We start from the raw sequence: 17,938 nt of genomic DNA, 5'->3' as shown, positions 1-17,938 counted from the left end.
TAAGCTGTTCACCCGGGTTCCACACTCCCCAGATCCAAAGCTATTGAGCATCTGTGGGATGTGCCAGGATAAGCCTGCTTTAGGTAGGTCCGACCCTGCAATCCACAGGACTTCAGAATTCACTGCCACCATCACGGTGCCACCGGACATCCCCAAAGGTCCTGTGTCCATGCCTCACTGGGTCAGAGGAGTTTCAGTAACAAAAATGAGACCAATAAAATATTAGGCAGGTGGCCATAATGTTATGCCTTATTGGTGTAGATGTTTTTCGGATTGGGTCAGTGATGGACCATAATTCATCAGGAAAATGTGATGAAGATGCTGAAGAAGCGTAGGAAGTACAGAGGGAGGGAACAGGGAGTTATCCATGGAAGATGGAACAGAAGGGGAGGGTGGAGAGTGATTAAAAAAGATAAAAGTTGTGTGATCCAGAGGTTTGGTCAGAAAGCTGCCAGAGCTCAGCAGCCTCTCTCCTCCTGCTCTCTGAGGTGATGGAGGAACTCTGCTTCCCACAACTCCTCAACTCCTCCTGCAGGACACCAGATCCTCCTGGCTCTGGGACTGTGGTTGTTTACGTCCTGCTGTACATCATCTCTGTGCTCACTGCAGCTCTCAACCTGCTGGTCATCATCTCCATCTCACACTTCAGGCAGACACAAGCATCTCAACATTTTCTGATTCACTGTGACTTTGCTCTCTGATTATTGCATCCTGCCTGTTTGATTTTAAATGTGAATTGTGCTTACAGTTGCTGATATTGCCACAGTATTAGTGCTTTTTTGACTGTTGCTGCTGCTGTTCACAGTGTAGATTCTCTCACTGCAGGCAGCTCCACACTCCCACCAACTTCCTCCTGCTCTCGCTGGCCGTCTCAGACTTTTTCGTGGGGTTTCTGGTGATGCCGGTTGAAATCCTCCTCATGCAGACCTGCTGGATGCTGGGTGACCTAATGTGTGCTCTGTATTACCTACTGCCCTTCACCATCATTAGTGCCTCTGTAGGAAACATGGTGCTCATATCTGCTGACCGCTATGTGGCCATTTGTGACCCTCTGCACTACCCCACCAGAATCACTAAGAAAAGAGTCAGAATCTCTGTTTGTGTGTGTTGGTTCTACTCTCTGTTCATAAGCATTGTCATTTTTTACAATCACTTGAAGCAACTGGGCAGGTATAATTCTTGCTATGGGGAATGTCTGATTGACATTGCAGGTGATGTTGATCTTGCTTTTAATTTCATTCTTCCCATTACAGTAATTGTTGTTCTGTATATGAGAATATTTTTGGTGGCCGTGTCTATGGCTCGTGCCATGCGATCCCAGGTTCTGGTTGTCACACGGCAACATTCGAGGACTGTGAAAAGTTGTAAATCTGAGAGGAAAGCAGCCAGGACTCTCAGTATTGTTGTTTTTGTGTTCTTGATGTGTTACTGCCCGTACTACTGCGTCTCTCTAACAGGCAGCACAATACTGGTTGGCACCTCAGTTGAGGTCTTTATGGCTTTTCTCATATATTTGAACTCCTGTCTGAACCCGATCATCTACGCTTTTTTCTACCCCTGGTTCAGGAAATGCCTCAGACTCATCGTTACACTTCATATATTGCAGTCTGGCTCCTGTGAGGCCAACGTGCTGTGAAGTTACTAAAATGAGTCTCTGAAAGAACAAATATATTTCTACAGAACAGTAACTGTAAGAAGATGAAATTTGGTAAGGCCACACAAAAATCAGAGAAAGAAGCGTAATGCATTCAGTCTCTCAGGCATTCTGTCTGTTAAATATTTATTCTGCTGTTGGATTTTCTAACGTAAGATTATTCCTGCTGAACCAACAGGCAGGATTTCTCTGCTCGCATCTTTCCTGTCTTTTCATGACACTGATCTCTTTAAATGTGCACATGGCACTTTTTAAAGCAATGATAAAAGAATTAATTGGATTGATTCATAAACCCCTGAACTGTTACAGATCAGATGTGTTTCAGCAAAATGTCTGCTATCACACAAAACTTTCTGCACATTTAGATCAAACCATGATTATCTGTGTTTTACAGGTGGAAGAAAAAACACCTGTCAGAGGTATTGTTGTATCTATTATAGACATCACACTGTTTGTTCAAAATATAAGTCTTTTGCAAATTTGTTGTGTTTTTATTGGGGGCACAAATGCATTTATTGAGAGGAGTCTATTCCCAATGTCCCCTCTGAAATCTCTGCCTACACAACACTGGGAGATTTAGCTTGAGTTTGTCCCAGTTTCACATTAACGCTCAAAGTTTTGACGATGGCAGCAAAAAACAGATTTTCAGTGTCTCTGCCCTGACATTAATGATCTTTGGCTTTTCATCTCAAAAAAATAGCAACCTTTACTGACTCTTAATTTTCAACAGGTCCAGTGTTGAAAATGCTGCAGAGCCTTCATTCACTGTAAAGTACAAAAGGTCACTCTGGGGTCTCTCCACCCATGAATCACTGGAAAATCCGAGGACTTGGGCGGCAAATTATTTCTTGAAATTCCCAGTAGAAAACCCTCCCAACATTCAGTCAGTCACAGCTGCAAAATGAACAACCTTGGTCTCTGTGGATCCGAGACACATAGAGGAATTTTGAAATAACAATCAGTCTCAGTGTTTCCATCAGCAGATCGGAGTGAGATCTGAAAAACTGCAGCAAAAACCTGCTTCTGACCAATGAAAACTGGAAATTAGAGAGTAAATAACAGCCTTAAAACAATGAGTCAGTGACACTGATGTGACTGAAATTGCTCGAAAAACTCTCAACTTCAGCTCTACCAAATGTGATGCTCCTGACAAGTTTTTATTTCTACTGAATCAAAACCAGTGTGGTAAAGCCAAAGCACATTTACTCAAGTGCTGCATTTAAATATAGTTTTCAAGTACTTGTTCTTTTCTTGAGTCTTTTCATTTTCCACTACTTAATGCTTTTATGTCATGGAAGAACAGAGGCAAATTTGGAACTTTTGCCTCCACTGGATGCATTTTGTAACTTAGTTTACTTTGCAGGTCTAATTTAATCATATAAAATATCATCAGAAATAATTTCACTTTCCCTGCAGGGAAATTTATGAGCAGAATTCACAATGTAAAATATAATCAACATATAAATATGATGTATTATTGTTGGAAAGTCCCACAGTGATGTTTTATTATAAGGATTATCCCCATGCAGAGGGGGAGTTTAGACCTCTCATGAAAGTAACTGACAGTAAATTAGTTATGAAAGTAAATTTCCTCTTCATCATTCGCAAAGGTCTAAACGTACAAAGAGCAACACAAAATGTGTTTCTGCATGGCGACTACGGTACAATGGCAGTAGTGCATGTGCTTGGCATGACTGTGTATACACAGAAAACGTACATATGACCTACTATGTAAATGACAGAATCTCTTTTTATGTTTATATGGACCAAAAAATATGAGATTTTTCATTAAAACTGAAACCACAAACGTGCTCGTTATGTGACCTGACCAAGACCTACACACTGGTTGCAATAGGATGAAGACTTGTCTCATCAATGTTTGTTTGAGTTTGGAAATTGTTTAGTCATTGCATATAACTTCTAATTCTTGCATCACACACACAAACACACACATTGTGTTACTGAGATCCTCACTGGGCTCTGAACAGCCCTCAGTGTGTAGCCTGTTACCTGCTACTAATGACAGGTGTGCGTCTCTGACTCAGGAAGTTTCACACCTGCTCTCATTAGTGTCAGATAGTGGCAGTGCTGCAATCAGAGGTGTTACTGTATGACAAAACCAGCGGCAACATCCAAACATGATGCAATCGTTGCTAAGTAGACCAACAAAGTGAACAATTAACAGCTGTTGTTTTTCTCTTCTTTAGCGAGATCATTCTGTCATGACCTTTAGACACATCTGATGCAACCTGAACATCAACACGTGATGCAGTCTTTGTATCTGATCACACAAACAAAAAAATCACTTATCACCAGTAATTTAATAAAAATGTTTTAATTTGTTCCTTTTCTTTGCATATAACATACCCTGATGTAGTATCTACACACAAGTATTTATATCATAGGAGAACCCCTGTGGGTAGTTAATCAAAGGAGTAAACCCTGCAAATCCAAAGGGCAAAGAACTGCTGAAGAAACCAGAGCCACCAGAACCACCAGATTGTAGGCATTTTCTCAGTGAAGGTTGGAATTTTGTGTCACCTTTTCATAAAAACTGACACAAAATTCCAGCCTTCACTGAGAAAATGTCTACAATGATCGGGTTTCATAATAAAGCACCATGAAACACATATAAGAACCTTGAACAGGACTGACTGATCCCTCAAAATTTACTCCTTTAACTGCTACCTACAGTATTATCCCTCTACAGAGTCACACAAACTTCACCACAAGGTCCTCACAGGAGCTTTTCGTGGACCTTGTTGATCAACCTTGACCTGTTTGATCAACATCTGCTCCACAAGTAAGGAGTCACTTTTCAATATCGTGACTACAAGTTCAGACATGAACACTTGGGAGTTTGGACTTGGTAAATTCAACTTCCGAGTATAAAGTCTTCCAAAGCCAAAGCACCAGTAGGTCACCTGGTCGAGCATGAACACCATGTACCAAGACTCCGTTCTTCCTGCAGTGGCCCAGATTCCGGACCAGCCACTCAGGATGGACAAACTTAGATTCCCAATTCCTCAGACTCAGAGAGAGAAGTCCACTGGGTTTCAGCAGAAGACCATGGCCTTGGTATTGGTGGTGTCAGTCACTTCTCAGTTCACTGCAAACTTCTCCACTGAGCACTGAAAGTCATGATCTGATGAGGCCAACAGAACCACATCATCTGCCAAAAACCAAAGACTTGATCCTGAGGTCCCCAAATTGGACACTGTCCTCATCCTTGCTGCACCTTGAGATCCTATCCATGAATCCACAACCTGGGCCAGAGACAAGGGGCAGCCCTGGAGTCCAACAAGTACAGAAAGCTTGTTTGACTTTGTGCAGAGAATGTGGACACAGCTCTCAGTTTGGTTGTACAGGAGCCGAATGACCTGTAACAACAATCCCAGTACCCCATACTCCCGCAGTGCCTTCCTACGGTTCCCCACAAGCCTTTTCTAAATATACAAAACACATGTGGACTGGCTGGTCAAACTCCCACAACCCCCTGAACAGGTCTGCAAGGGTAAAGAGCTGGTTCATTGTTCCACGGCCGAGACGGAATCATTTCTCCTCCTGAATCCAAGGTTCCACAGTTGGTTGGAGCAAAGTTTTCCCAGATCGGCTGAGTAGCGTGATGCTCCAACAATTGCAGCAGAACCACTGATCCCCCAGAAAGTCGGGGCTGCAGTTCGAGTCTTTCCTGAGATACTGTCTAAAAATGTCTGGTTTCATAATAAAACACTATGAAACACATATGAGGAGCTACATGCACCTACTAGCCCCTACTTCCTGTCTCTCTTGTGTTGTTACTATCTTTATGTCAATTTCTAATCTGAGCAAACCTCCAAGAAGGGTTCCCATTTTATTTGTAAGCTGTCCGGACAGTTTCAGCAGTTGATCCAAGTAGAACAGAGTTTTGTAGTTTCAGACGGATTCGTATAAATGTTTTAATATTTTTCATTTTCTGACTCAACTAGATAACCTGATCCAGGTAGACCAGAGTCTTCACAATGGTTTGCATTATTACTCCGACAAGGAACGAGGCGAAGCTATGTGACGAACGGCATGCGTTTGTCCGTCCATCTGTCTGTCTGTCTGTCTGTCTGTTAGTAACATTACCCAAAAATGGACTAACGGATTTGGATGAAAATGTCAGGGAAGGTCAGAAATGACACAAGGACCAAGTGATTAGATTTTGGCAGTGATGTGGCTTATAGTCTGGATCCACGGATTTGTTAAAGATTTCTGTATCATTGCACAGCGGCATGATGATTAGCACTTCTCGCCTTGCAGCTAGAAGATCCCTGGTTTGTGTCCCAGCCTTCCTGGGGTCTTTCTGAATGGAGTTTGCATGTTCTCCCTGTGCATGCATAGGTTTCCTCCGGGTACTCCAGTTTGCTCCCACAGTCCAAAAATGTGCTGAGGTTAATTGATTATTCTAAATTTAGGTGTAAGTGCGAGTCTGATTGTTTGTCTTGTTTTAAGTTACTGTATTATTTTTAAGTTATTCTCTTGTTTTTCACTGTGAAGCACTTTGGTCACCCTTTGGGCTGTTGCAAAGGGCTATGGAAATACATTTTGATTGATGGATGGATGGATGGATGGATGGATGGATGGATGGATGGATGGATGATGGATGGATGGATGATTGATTGATTGATTGATTGATAGATTGATTGATTGATATCGGCAAGGCAAAAATACAAATTATTGTCTTTTATGATTAAATGTTCTTATTCACTGTAATACTATAGAACTGTGTGGTGTGTTACTCATATGAAGCTGTGCTCAGTCATTTTCCATGAAGCACTGCAAAGAAGAACCAAGGCCTAACCGACAGCGAACAAGAGATAGCATATACCAAGATGTGAACTCATGCTTATGTGCCTGTATAAAAGCTACGCTGTTTTCCACCTTCGCCAGTCACTTGTCCAGACTGTCTTCTGTTCATGTGATTCCTTTCACAAGTAAAACTTTGCTTTGACTTGAGAAACGACTCTGACTGTTAATTTGGAGAAGTCAGGACTCCACTGAAGAATTTTCCTGACACACTGTAACCATGACAACAAGTGAACACTACGTCAGCTGCCTGTTGATGATCACATGATTGTGATCCTGCTACAAATCCACCACAGAGGACTTATCAGGACTTATCCATCAGAAGTCTTACGAGGTCTGGGGGTGCTTCCGAGTCCCATCAATTCAGTTTCCGAACATAACGTACACATGTATATCACACGTCTGTATTCAGCGCAAGGTCATTTTGTTTGTGGGTACATCTATATTAAATGGCCATATTTTATGGTGCTGTGATTTCTATCACAATTTTTTTTCAAGATTTCAGCCATCAGAAATGACACAACTGACCAGCCTTGGCAGAGTACTGCATTCTCTGAGTGCTTTTCTTGTTCATTTCTTTGTTAACATGCATTAAAAGACGGGACTAATTGATCTACTTGCCTAATATTGTAGATTCTGAATCAATGACATGATGAGAAATAATTGAATATTTCAGGTTTTTATCTTTAATAGTTCCTGAGACGATGTGTTCAAACATCTTTGAATCAAATTCAGTGTGTGGCGGGAAAAAATGCTGAAAGTTGGTTTGACAGGAAATGAACAGGAATGAAATCTGAATTACACAAATGACTTTATCAATATCCAAATTTTATGTTGTGAAAATTCAGCGACTGTGGAGCAGAAGTCATTATTAAAACGTGATGATCTGTTTGGACTGACTCGTCATGGAGAGGGCAGGTATGGAGCTGAGATAAACCCCTGTTGTAAAGAATGAAGGAGGAGGATTCTTCTGTCTCAGGATAAAAGTAGCTTAGCGACAGACTTGTGGCTCCTGAGCGACGATGGGGAACCTGGACGGAGGTGAACTCTGTGTTCCACACCTGAACTCCTCCTGCAAGAAGCCGGCCCACCCTCCTACCACCACCATGCTGATCTACATCCTGCTGTCCTCCGTGTCCCTCATCACGGTGGCCCTCAACCTGCTGGTCATCATCTCCATCTCCCACTTCAGGCACATATCATGATCTAAATCCTAGAATTGATGTAAATAACTTGTAAGAAGACCGTTCTGATCTTGGAGATAGTTGTCCTTGCTGCCAGTTAAATGAGATTCTGTGTGTTTTGATGGTTTCCTCCACCTCCAGGAAGCTCCACACTCCCACCAACCTCCTCCTGCTGTCTCTGGCCGCCACCGACCTCCTCGTAGGCCTCCTGCTGATGCCGGTGGAGATCATCTACATCGAGGCCTGCTGGTTCCTAGGTGACATCATCTGCACTGTGTACTACATCATAGACTACATCATCACCTCCGCATCTGTCGCTAACATGGTGCTGATTTCACTCGACCGCTACGTGGCCATCTGCGACCCTCTGCGATACACCACCAAGGTCACTAAGGGAGTCGTGCAGCTGTATGTTTGCCTCTGTTGGGTCTGTTCTATCTTTTACAGGCTGCTCCTCCTGCACGACCACCTGGAGCAGCCCGGCAGGTCCAACTCCTGCTTCGGGGAGTGCGTGGTCATCATCAATTACATCTCAGGTATCATCGACCTGGTGTTCACCTTCATCATCCCCATTTCTGTCATCGTGATCCTGTACCTGAGAGTGTTTGTGGTGGCGCTGGCTCAGGCTCGCAGCTTACGTTCTCAGGTTGCAGCTCAGCGCCCGGGCATGGTGACGGTGAGGAAGACGGAGATGAAGGCGGCCCGGACTCTCGGTATCGTTGTGGTTGTGTTTCTGATCTGTTTCTGTCCGTATTACTACCCGACTCTGGTGGGAGAGCATACGTCGGTCGATGCTTCCGCCGCCGCCTTTGAGATCTGGTTGGCGCATTTTAACTCGTGTCTGAACCCGGTCATCTATGTGTTTTGTTACCCCTGGTTCAGAAAGTCTCTCAAGCACATTCTGACACTGCAGATACTGAAACCAGGCTCCCGTGACGTTCAGATTGTGTAGATGCAGAGACACGAGAGGTGAAGTTAGTGTAGCATGGAGTCCGCTGCTGGTAGAGTTAAACTGTGAATAATTCAGACAAGCATGTGTGAGTCTCTCAAACATAATGACACGTAAATAAGATGAAAAGTCTGTTGTGTCATGAATGCAGCTTCCCCTCTTTAGCAGCTTTGCTTGTGAAAATATTCGCATGAAGAGACACTGCAGGCGTCATGTTTTCTCTTTATTTGCTGAGCAGAACAATAACGTCTGTGTCGTTGTTTCCTAAAATGCAAGCAGCACCTGTTCTTCATGCTCAGTGTCGATATAATTCCTGCATCTTCTGTTATGAAATAACTTTTCTTACTGAGGTTCATTCATTCAGTGCCATCATATTGCTTTACATGTGCAATTTGTGTTTAAGGCAACAAGCAAAAGGCAGATAACTTCATCTTCTTTCAGAATAATGACAGAAAAAAACATTGGAAATACACGTTTTATTTTACTGCATTGTGTCTATTTGCGTCTGTAGATTTCAAGTACTATGCATGTGTTCTCTCAGGAGGAGTTTTTTCCTCCACTCTGAGCCATAAATCTGATCTTACAGACACCAAACCTTCCAGTTTTACTTTTATCTGTGTTGTGAAGGTTTTAAACAGAGGGCGTTGTTAATTTCTGGAACATTTTATTCATCAAAACATGGTGAAAGTGACATTTTTTTCTCCTTATGTGAGTCTTTTACAGACTCCAGTTGACTTTTATTTAGCAGATTTTCCACAGATGTGTTCATATGTCATTTATAGTCTGATTTCTAAAACATGTTGTTCATACAAACATGCTTTTTTCCTGCTTGTGTTCAGTATTTACTCATTCACAGAGTGGTAAAAAGAGATGTGCAATGTCCCTCTGTAACAGCATTTCACTTTGACATGCCAAGAAAATACAAAAAACAAAACAATTTTAATGCTGGTTTTGTCCAAAAGTCATGTTTTTATTCTAGAAATGAATTCAGATTAGGACATTTTTAGATGCATATGACCTCATATTTTACATGTAAACATGCTTTTTCTGAAAGCTTAAACAGAAGAAAATGTGTCTTAAAATATCTAACAGGGAAGTTTTGTGTTGTTGATATAAATATCTTTAAAGGCTGATTTTTTTCTCCTGTTCTGATCCAGAAATCTGCACCTCAGCAAACCTCACAGACGGCAGATTTTCCTTTTTTTCTCTTGTCTGTATTCTGAAGGATTCTGCAGAGCAGCTTTGTTGATTTTACAAATGTTTTATTCACAGAAACATAATGAAAATGTGTTTCTCTGGGCCACAACTCTCCACTTCAGCAGCATTTAGGTTCCATAAAATCTGAGTTTTAGTCCTTTTTGTGCTCTGAAGGTTTTCAAGGAGTTTTATTCATGTCATCTATAGCCTGATGCTATTTATTAGAACATATAGAAAATAAAGTGTATTTTCTGATTTCTGGAGAAATAAAAGACACACTGACATTTAAATCCTCCTCTGAAAAGATCTTAAATTAAACAGGAATTTTGATATCAGATCTTTCAATGTTCACATTTCTGTTCTGGAAACACAGATTTAGATATTTGACACCTCATTTGCATAATTAAACATACATTTTAGAAAATTTATAACACCAAAAAATCATCGCCTTGTTCTGAGTGATCAGCAGGTGAAGTTTAATAATGAAACCGATTAGTTTTAATCCAGTTTTTTGTGTAATTTTGTCCTTTTCACCTGCAATGTTTTCCTTTAAAAACCTATGAGATCATCTGTACAAATATCATAACTTCTGCATGTTTTATTCTACACTTTCAGGAAACTTCTCATTAGACAAAAGTTCAAAAACATTCCCACAATCAGAAGTAAGAAAAGAACGTAGAGATAAATTTATAGAGATTTGATAGAATAATATGAGAACCTGAGCAGCTTTTAGTGTTTAAAACCTGCAGGGCCTTGAAAAATAAATAGAATTTGCTCATATTTAGGATGAATGATTCTGTTTCTTGTGTTTATAATCAAAGTAATCGGTAAATTTAGCTCAAATAAAACAACAGTGCAGTAAAAGTACAACATTTCTCCAGTATGTGGAGGAGAAGAAGTGATATATTCACACAAATCGTGCAGAAAATACATTGAATGGAAAGATACAGAATAAGTTGAGTGCATGAGTCTGCAGGGGGCGCTCATGTTACACAAATGAAATAAGTTCACATTAGAAGGACACAAACTGCAGCAGAACCAGAATAAAAACACAGAAAACTCCCCCAATAGACGTTCAGGGCTCTAAAATACTGAATGCACGTCTATTTTCTGCATCTTAATCATCATGTGTCGTTGCTTTTTTAGTAGAAATGTTATTATCAAGAAAACTTTAAAATAGTTGATCACAGCTGGGAGGAGAAAACAGTTCGGAGGAATACCAGCAGGATTTGCATGTTTTTATTATTTGTAAAAGAAAAACTATTTATAGTCATTTTGTTCAAATTTTGAGTCATTGTTGACCAGTTTTGTCATTTCAGTCATATGTTCAGCTATTTTGGACCATTCTTACCACTAAAGTTTAACAAAAACAAGTAGAGTTTGGTGCAACCATGTTTTTTTGAGTCATTCTGGACGATTTATAATCATTTTGGACACATTTTCAGTCATTGCTGATTGTTTTTGCCATCTTAAACATGTGTTGAGCCATTTTAGACGAGTCGAGTCTTTTTGGTCCATTCTCACCACTAAAATTTCACATAAAACAAGTAGATTTTGGTTCAATCCTGCTTTTTGGAGTCACTGAGTACCATTCTTACCATTTTACAAAATTTTTTAGTCATTTTGGACAACTCTGGAGTCATTTTTGAGAAGGTTTGTCTATTTTTTTGCCAAAAAAAAAAACGTGATTCATCAGACCAGGCCACCTTCTTCCATTACTCCATGGTCCAGTCCTGATGCTCATTGTTGGTCTATTGGTGTTGATCACAGAGGTCAGCATAGACATCCTGACTGGTCTGCAGCTATGCAGCTCCATAAACAACAAACTGATGTATTCTGACACCTTTCTATCAGAACCAACATTAACTTCTGTTGGATCGGACCACATGGGTCAACCTTCCTTCCCATCAGTGATCTTTGGCTGTCCATGACCCTGTCTCCGGTTCTCCATTGTTCCTTCCTTGGACCACTTCTGATAGATCCTGACCACTGCAGACCGGGAACACCCCACAAGAGCTGCAGTTCTGGAGATGCTCTGATCAGTCGTCTTGTCAAACTGGCTCAAATTCTGACGTTTGTCCATTTTTACTGCTTCTAACATCAACTCTGAGGACAAAATGTTCCCCTGCTGCCTGTTATATCCAACTCACTACCAGGAGTCATGATGAAGAGATAATCAGAGTTCTTCACATCTGTCCTGCTTTTATTCAGCTGAAGACAAAATTTCATCTGCATTGACTCAACATTGGAGAAATGAGCAGCTCTAACAATCAGGTGGAGTTCAGGTGTTGGAGGCCTCAGGTGTCTGCAGCTCACCTGCTCTGTCAGGAAAGTAGGTCTAGATTTAAACATGGCATTTATCTTTCAAACTAAGATCTAAGAGGAACAATAGTCTTGCTGTGGATGTTTATGATGAAGTTTAACCTCAAAATACGATTTTGCAGGACTGTTGGGGGGTAATCCTGGTCAATGTAAATCAGTCTCTCATTAATAAACACCTTTTTCATCCCTCTGGCCCTGCACAGAGTCTCCTCTTTGGTTTCATAGCATAGGAATCTAATTATCTCTGATTTTTTTTAGGGTTTTGGGATGTTGCCTGGTGTTGAACACTTTCGTGGATCTTCAATGTAGTAACTAATCAACTAATCTGTTCCACCATAGATGACCGCTCTGTTCCTTCAGGAACATTATAGCCTGAAATTCTTCCTCCCTTCGTAGAAGACTATTTCCTTGTTATTTAACCACCTGTCACGGACCTTTCCTAGCCCCGCCCCCTTCCGGCCATCCGCCCCCCTGCCATGTGTCTCCGGTCTGTGCGGCTCTCAGCAGCTGCTGATCAGCCTGGATTGAGTGCAGCTGCGGGAACCGCACACCTGCAGTTCATCCATCAGCTCTAAAGACCAGCTTCCCACGGCAGTCGGTGTCGGATCATCTTGCCTGTTGCCTCAGCGTAGCAACGACGGTGCGACACTGAGCCGCCGGCGCAGCCTGCGTTCCCCCCAGCCATCCTCCAGAGGGGGGACGTGGACCCCTGTCATCCTCCAGAGGGGGGACGTGGACCTCTGCTGTCCTCCAGAGGGGGGACGTGTACCCCTGCCGTCCTCCAGAGGGGGGACATGGACCCCTGTCATCCTCCAGAGGGGGGACGTGGACCCCTGCTGTCCTCCAGAGGGGGGACGTGGACCCCTGCTGTCCTCCAGAGGGGGGACGTGGACCCCTGCCGTCCTCCAGAGGAAGGACGTGGACCCCTACCATCCTCCAGAGCGAGGACATGGACCCCTGCCATCCTCCAGAGGGGGGACATGGACCCCTGTCATCCTCCAGAGGGGGGACGTGGACCCCTGCTGTCCTCCAGAGGAAGGACGTGGACCCCTGCTGTCCTCCAGAGGGGGGACGTGGACCCCTGCCGTCCTCCAGAGGAAGGACGTGGACCCCTACCATCCTCCAGAGCGAGGACATGGACCCCTGCCGTCCTCCAGAGGAAGGACGTGGACCGTCGCCCCCAGACTGCCCCAGTCGGCTGGCCCGCTGCCCGAAGAGGACCCGGCGTCATCTCTAACCTCCGAAGCCATGCTCCTCCGGATGTTGTGGACGCTGGTGTGCAGCCCCTCGACTGCCGCCCCCTGGGAGCCTGCCTTCCCCCCTCCCTCACCCGTTGTGAATTCTGGCCTTTCGTTGGTGTTTATACTTAGTTTGTTGGATTTCTGTGAATAAAGACCCATTTATTCCCAGTCTGCCTACCACCTGCTCTGTACGCTCTCACTTTGGGTTCGATTTTGCCACCGTACTGTAACACCACCTTTGTCATCCTGCTGATCACTTGTTCCATGCTTGAAACTCGGCCCTCCAAACTTTCAACTCACAGCCCGGTCTTCATTATTTTCTGGTCAACGTTGGCGACATGAACACACTTACCTAAAAAACTAACTAACCTTAACTCTCTAGGCTAGGCCTCCGTCGATCAGGTTTGATCATGGGTGTACATCCTGGTTGCCCTATCTGTTTGGCTGTTGCAGCATCGCTTGTGGCTAAGGAGACCGATCTGTCACAAAAATTGGTGTTGGTGTTGGATGTAAGCCTGGACAGTGTTAAATGGAGGAGTTGCTGTTGCCCATGCAGCACGTCCCACCTTTCCATGTCAGTGATGGGTCCAAAGGAACAGCAGGGCCGTTACAGTTTGGCAGCAGCGACGTTGCAGAAGTTGCCAGAGTAAAGTTGAATACAACCCACCCCCCCTTACTGGATTACAGGTTACCAGTAGCAGGTCCATGTGAACCTGACCTGACACCATAACCTTGACTAAAACTTAATAAAATTTCTGCTTATCACCTCAAAAAGATGTAAAGTTCCAATCAATTTTTAGCTGATTAATATCAACACGAATGATTGGAGCTTCATGAGTCAAGTGACTCATTTATTTAAAAAAAGTTAGCATGCTGGACATTCATTGCTGTGCTAGAGTCAAATTTAATGATTATCGTATACATTACTGTTCAAAAGTTTGGGAAAATGTCCTTATTTTTGAAAGAGAATCTTTTTGACTAATTGACTATTGTAGCTGGAAACAGCTGATTTTTAATGGAATATCTCCATAGGGGTACAGAGGAACATTTCCAGCAACCATCACTCCTGTGTTCTAATGCTACATTGTGTTAGCTAATGGTGTTGAAAGACTCATTGATGATTAGAAAACCCTTGTACAGTTATGTTAGCACATGGAGAAAAGTGGGAGTTTTCATGGAAAACATGGAATTGTCTGGATGACCCCAAACTTTTGAAAAGTGGTGTACATATCTAATTGCTTTCTACATTTATTTACTGCATTTCTGCTGTCAGCTGTTTAGTTTAGAGCACCAGGATTTCCTTTGGGATCCATAAAATTTTATCTTAACTAATTTATCCCAACCTCATTCAGTGCATTACCACAGGCTGGAGGTCATTTAGAACCACAGAAGACTTTGTCATGGTGCCCACTTGCTGAACCTTCTCAGGTCGTTGCAGTATTAAATGGTGAGATTAGAGCAGGTATTAAAGATAATCTACAACATTTTAAGCGTGTATCATGCAGGAAAATGGTATCTGCAGATACTAAATATTAACCAGACTATGACACAGTTGGCCTTGTCAATTTGCATGTGGGAGGGGAGAAGGACAGAGAAAAAGGATCTGCATGACGAGGAGCTTCCTTCAGATCTGGTTTGTCTCTCTGAGGATGGAAACTCTGGAAGAAGCTGAGTTCTGCTTTCCTCATGTCAACAACTCCTGCAGAAGGTCGAGTCGTCTTCAGCTGGAAGCATCGTTCATCTATGTCCTGCTGTCCTGCATCTCTGTGCTCACCGTGGCCCTCAACCTGCTGGTCATCATCTCCATCTCACACTTCAGGTAGAGATTCACTTCTCTGCTCTCTTTATTCAGCCTGATGGAGAAATGCTTCTTCTGGGCTGGAAAATGCTGCAGTTAGTTCTGTTTGGCATCTTATTATTGCAATTTAAACTAATGCTAAAAATGATTGTGGTGCTTTGTTGGTGACTTCTGTGTTTCCAGGTTCTGCTAGTGATGCTTGTTTGTGGAATCTGCTCATGTTCAGTGTTTGTGTCCTCCACCTCCAGGCAGCTCCACACTCCCACCAACCTCCTCCTGCTGTCTCTGGCCATCTCAGACCTCCTGGTGGGTCTCCTTCAGATGCCGGTGGAGATCCTCGTCCTCGCAAACTGCTGGCTTCTGGGAGACGTGGCATGTGTTGCCGCCATATTTCTAGCTTTCCTCCTGATCAGTGCTTCTGTGGGGAACATGGTGCTGATATCGGTGGACCGCTACGTGGCCGTCTGTGAGCCCATGTTCTACTCCAGCAGGATCAGTGTGAGGAGGGTTCAGCTGAGTGTTTGTCTCTGCTGGGTTTTGTCGGCCGTCCACAGCGGCTGGTTGTTGAGGGATAAACTCACAGAGCCGAGCAGGTTTCATTCCTGCCGTGGGGAGTGTCTGGTTGTTGTGAATTATGCTGACGGAGTGGTGGACCTTGTTGTGACCTTTTTCGGGCCCTTTCTGGTCATCGTGGTTTTGTACATGAGGGTGTTTGTGGTTGCCGTGTCTCAGGCTCGGGCCGTCCGACGACACGCCGTCGCTCTGCAGCGTTCAGGGACGACGACAGCAAAGAAATCAGAGCTGAAAGCAGCCAGGACGCTGGGCGTGGTCCTGCTCGTCTTCCTGCTCTGCTCCTGTCCTTATTACTGCTTCAGTGTGGCAGCTGAACACAACGTTCTGGCAGCAGAAACTGTGGTCGTTCAGGTTTGGCTGATCTATCTGAACTCATGTTTGAACCCAGTCATTTACGCCTTTTTCTACCCCTGGTTCAGGAAATCTGTCCGGCACATTGTCACGCTGAGAATCCTGCAGCCGGACTCCTGTGAGGCAAACATGCTGCAAAGAGACTGAAACTATCACACAGAAATCTGTCTGATTCCACACCAGACACAAAGTCTTCTCTTTCAAAAAATCTGAATGTTGTTGAAAAACCTGCAAGTCTGGTTTTTTTGTTGTTGGCATCAAAACCCTTTTTCATTTCCTGATTTATCTGGATGGGACAGTGCATATTAATGACTCTCGGATTTAACACAAAGATCATTTCCATCCTGTTATAAATTCTAATAATGTTATGATCAAATGGTCTTTATGATTTGATACTACAGTATAACTGTGTGGCTGTGAACTCATATAACCCAATGATTAACTCTGGCCATGAAAACATAACTGCTCAGGAAGTGATGATACCAGTGCGACTTGTTTGTGTGCCTGTAGAAAAGCTGAAGTGTTTCTTTATAGTCAGTCACTCGTTCAGACTGTGTTCTGTTCAGGTTGATTCCTTGTTCCAGTAAAACTTTGCTTGGACCTGAGAGAAATCAGGACTCCACTGCAGAGTTTCCCGACTCGTCCGTTGTACCGAATATAACAGAAAAACACACAGACGGATAAAAACAATACAGTAAAACAAAGACAGGGACGATAAATGAATTCTGGCTCCATTAAACCGACCCTGAAGTGCTTCTAGTTAATATATCTGTTCTTAAAGTGCCTGATTTTCTGAATGTTCACCAGTTTGACTGTTAATCAGCCTTGTCTTATTCTGTCTCTTTATGTATCTTTCTGTGATAACTGTAGGTAAAGTATTCCAGTTCCACCAACATTTAACCTTCGTGTCGTCCTGCAGGTCAAAATTGACCCGTTTTAAAGTTTGAAAATGTGGAAAAAAAAAAAAAAATTTCACAGTGAAACTTCTGATGTCCACATTCTCAACGTTTTTGGGAAATCTTTGAAAATTTTTTGGTGGGAAAAAAAGAAATGTGAAAAATGTTTCTTAAGAACATTCACCAAAAAAAATCAACCAAAATCCAGCGAATTTCACTGGATTTTTGGTTGATTTTTATGTAAATGTTCTTAAAGAAAATATTAGAAGTTTTACTGATATAAATGTAACCACTTTAGATATTTTAGGGTTTTTTTGGAAGATTTTTCTTGCAAAATGGGGGATTTAAAAAAAATAAAAGTTTAAAGGGAAACTTTAAAGGAATTATTAGAATTTTCTTCCTGAAGGTTTCGCAAATTTTGAGAAATTTGGGGAATTTATTTTCTGAAGTTTTGGATTTTTACAGACAAAGTAACGATATTTTTTGGTGCCTGTAAATGAGGACAACATGAGAGTTAAAAGATAATGTGGGCAAAGGAGGACTTTCATGTTGATGATCAGAAAGACGTCCACCGCTGGTATCTGCTGTCCATAATTTAATAAAAGAAATGAGTCTCTGTGTACAGTTCTGTGCTGCGGTAAGAGTGTATTTAAAACATGAATAAAGGTACATTCTGCTCTTTTATCTGGATTTCTCGTTTCTTTCACAATAATCAAATGTATTGAAAAGTTTCTTTAACATCAGCAGTAGAATCCTCCCGAAGTAATATTATTCATTTTATCTCATTAATGATCAAATATTGCTCTTTAGGAAACACCAGAGAAGCTACAACATAATATAAAGTAAATATTACTCCTGCAGTGTTTTCTATCAATTGGAATGTTAAAGACAAAAACACATGATAATATATTCAAGATAAATTTGGAGTAAAATAAAAATACTA

The 17,938-nt window shown here is 42.4% G+C and overlaps 3 protein-coding genes across 3 annotated transcripts; all 3 read left to right on the top strand.

Annotated features, from left to right (window-relative positions):
- Window positions 1-484: 484 nt before the first annotated feature.
- On the top strand, window positions 485-2,917 carry LOC111582823 (trace amine-associated receptor 4-like). The gene is made up of 2 exons (XM_023291676.3): window positions 485-649; window positions 826-2,917. The coding sequence occupies exons 1-2, from the start codon at window positions 492-494 to the stop codon at window positions 1,634-1,636; spliced, it is 969 nt and encodes a 322-aa protein (XP_023147444.2). The 5' UTR covers window positions 485-491; the 3' UTR covers window positions 1,637-2,917.
- A 4,498-nt stretch (window positions 2,918-7,415) lies between these two features.
- Window positions 7,416-11,750, top strand: LOC111582827 (trace amine-associated receptor 13c-like). The gene is made up of 2 exons (XM_023291680.3): window positions 7,416-7,676; window positions 7,810-11,750. The coding sequence occupies exons 1-2, from the start codon at window positions 7,507-7,509 to the stop codon at window positions 8,618-8,620; spliced, it is 981 nt and encodes a 326-aa protein (XP_023147448.1). The 5' UTR covers window positions 7,416-7,506; the 3' UTR covers window positions 8,621-11,750.
- Window positions 11,751-15,006: 3,256 nt separating this feature from the next.
- On the top strand, window positions 15,007-17,677 carry LOC111582819 (trace amine-associated receptor 13c-like). The gene is made up of 2 exons (XM_023291673.3): window positions 15,007-15,196; window positions 15,424-17,677. Exons 1-2 carry the CDS (start codon window positions 15,027-15,029, stop codon window positions 16,244-16,246), a joined length of 993 nt encoding a protein of 330 aa, XP_023147441.2. The 5' UTR covers window positions 15,007-15,026; the 3' UTR covers window positions 16,247-17,677.
- The last annotated feature ends 261 nt before the right edge of the window (window positions 17,678-17,938 follow it).

This window comes from Amphiprion ocellaris, chromosome 11 (assembly GCF_022539595.1).
Source record: "Amphiprion ocellaris isolate individual 3 ecotype Okinawa chromosome 11, ASM2253959v1, whole genome shotgun sequence".
NCBI classification, from domain to species: domain Eukaryota; kingdom Metazoa; phylum Chordata; class Actinopteri; family Pomacentridae; genus Amphiprion; species Amphiprion ocellaris.
The sequence above is the reverse complement of the archived record's forward strand: the minus strand, read 5'-3'. Positions and strand labels throughout refer to the sequence as shown.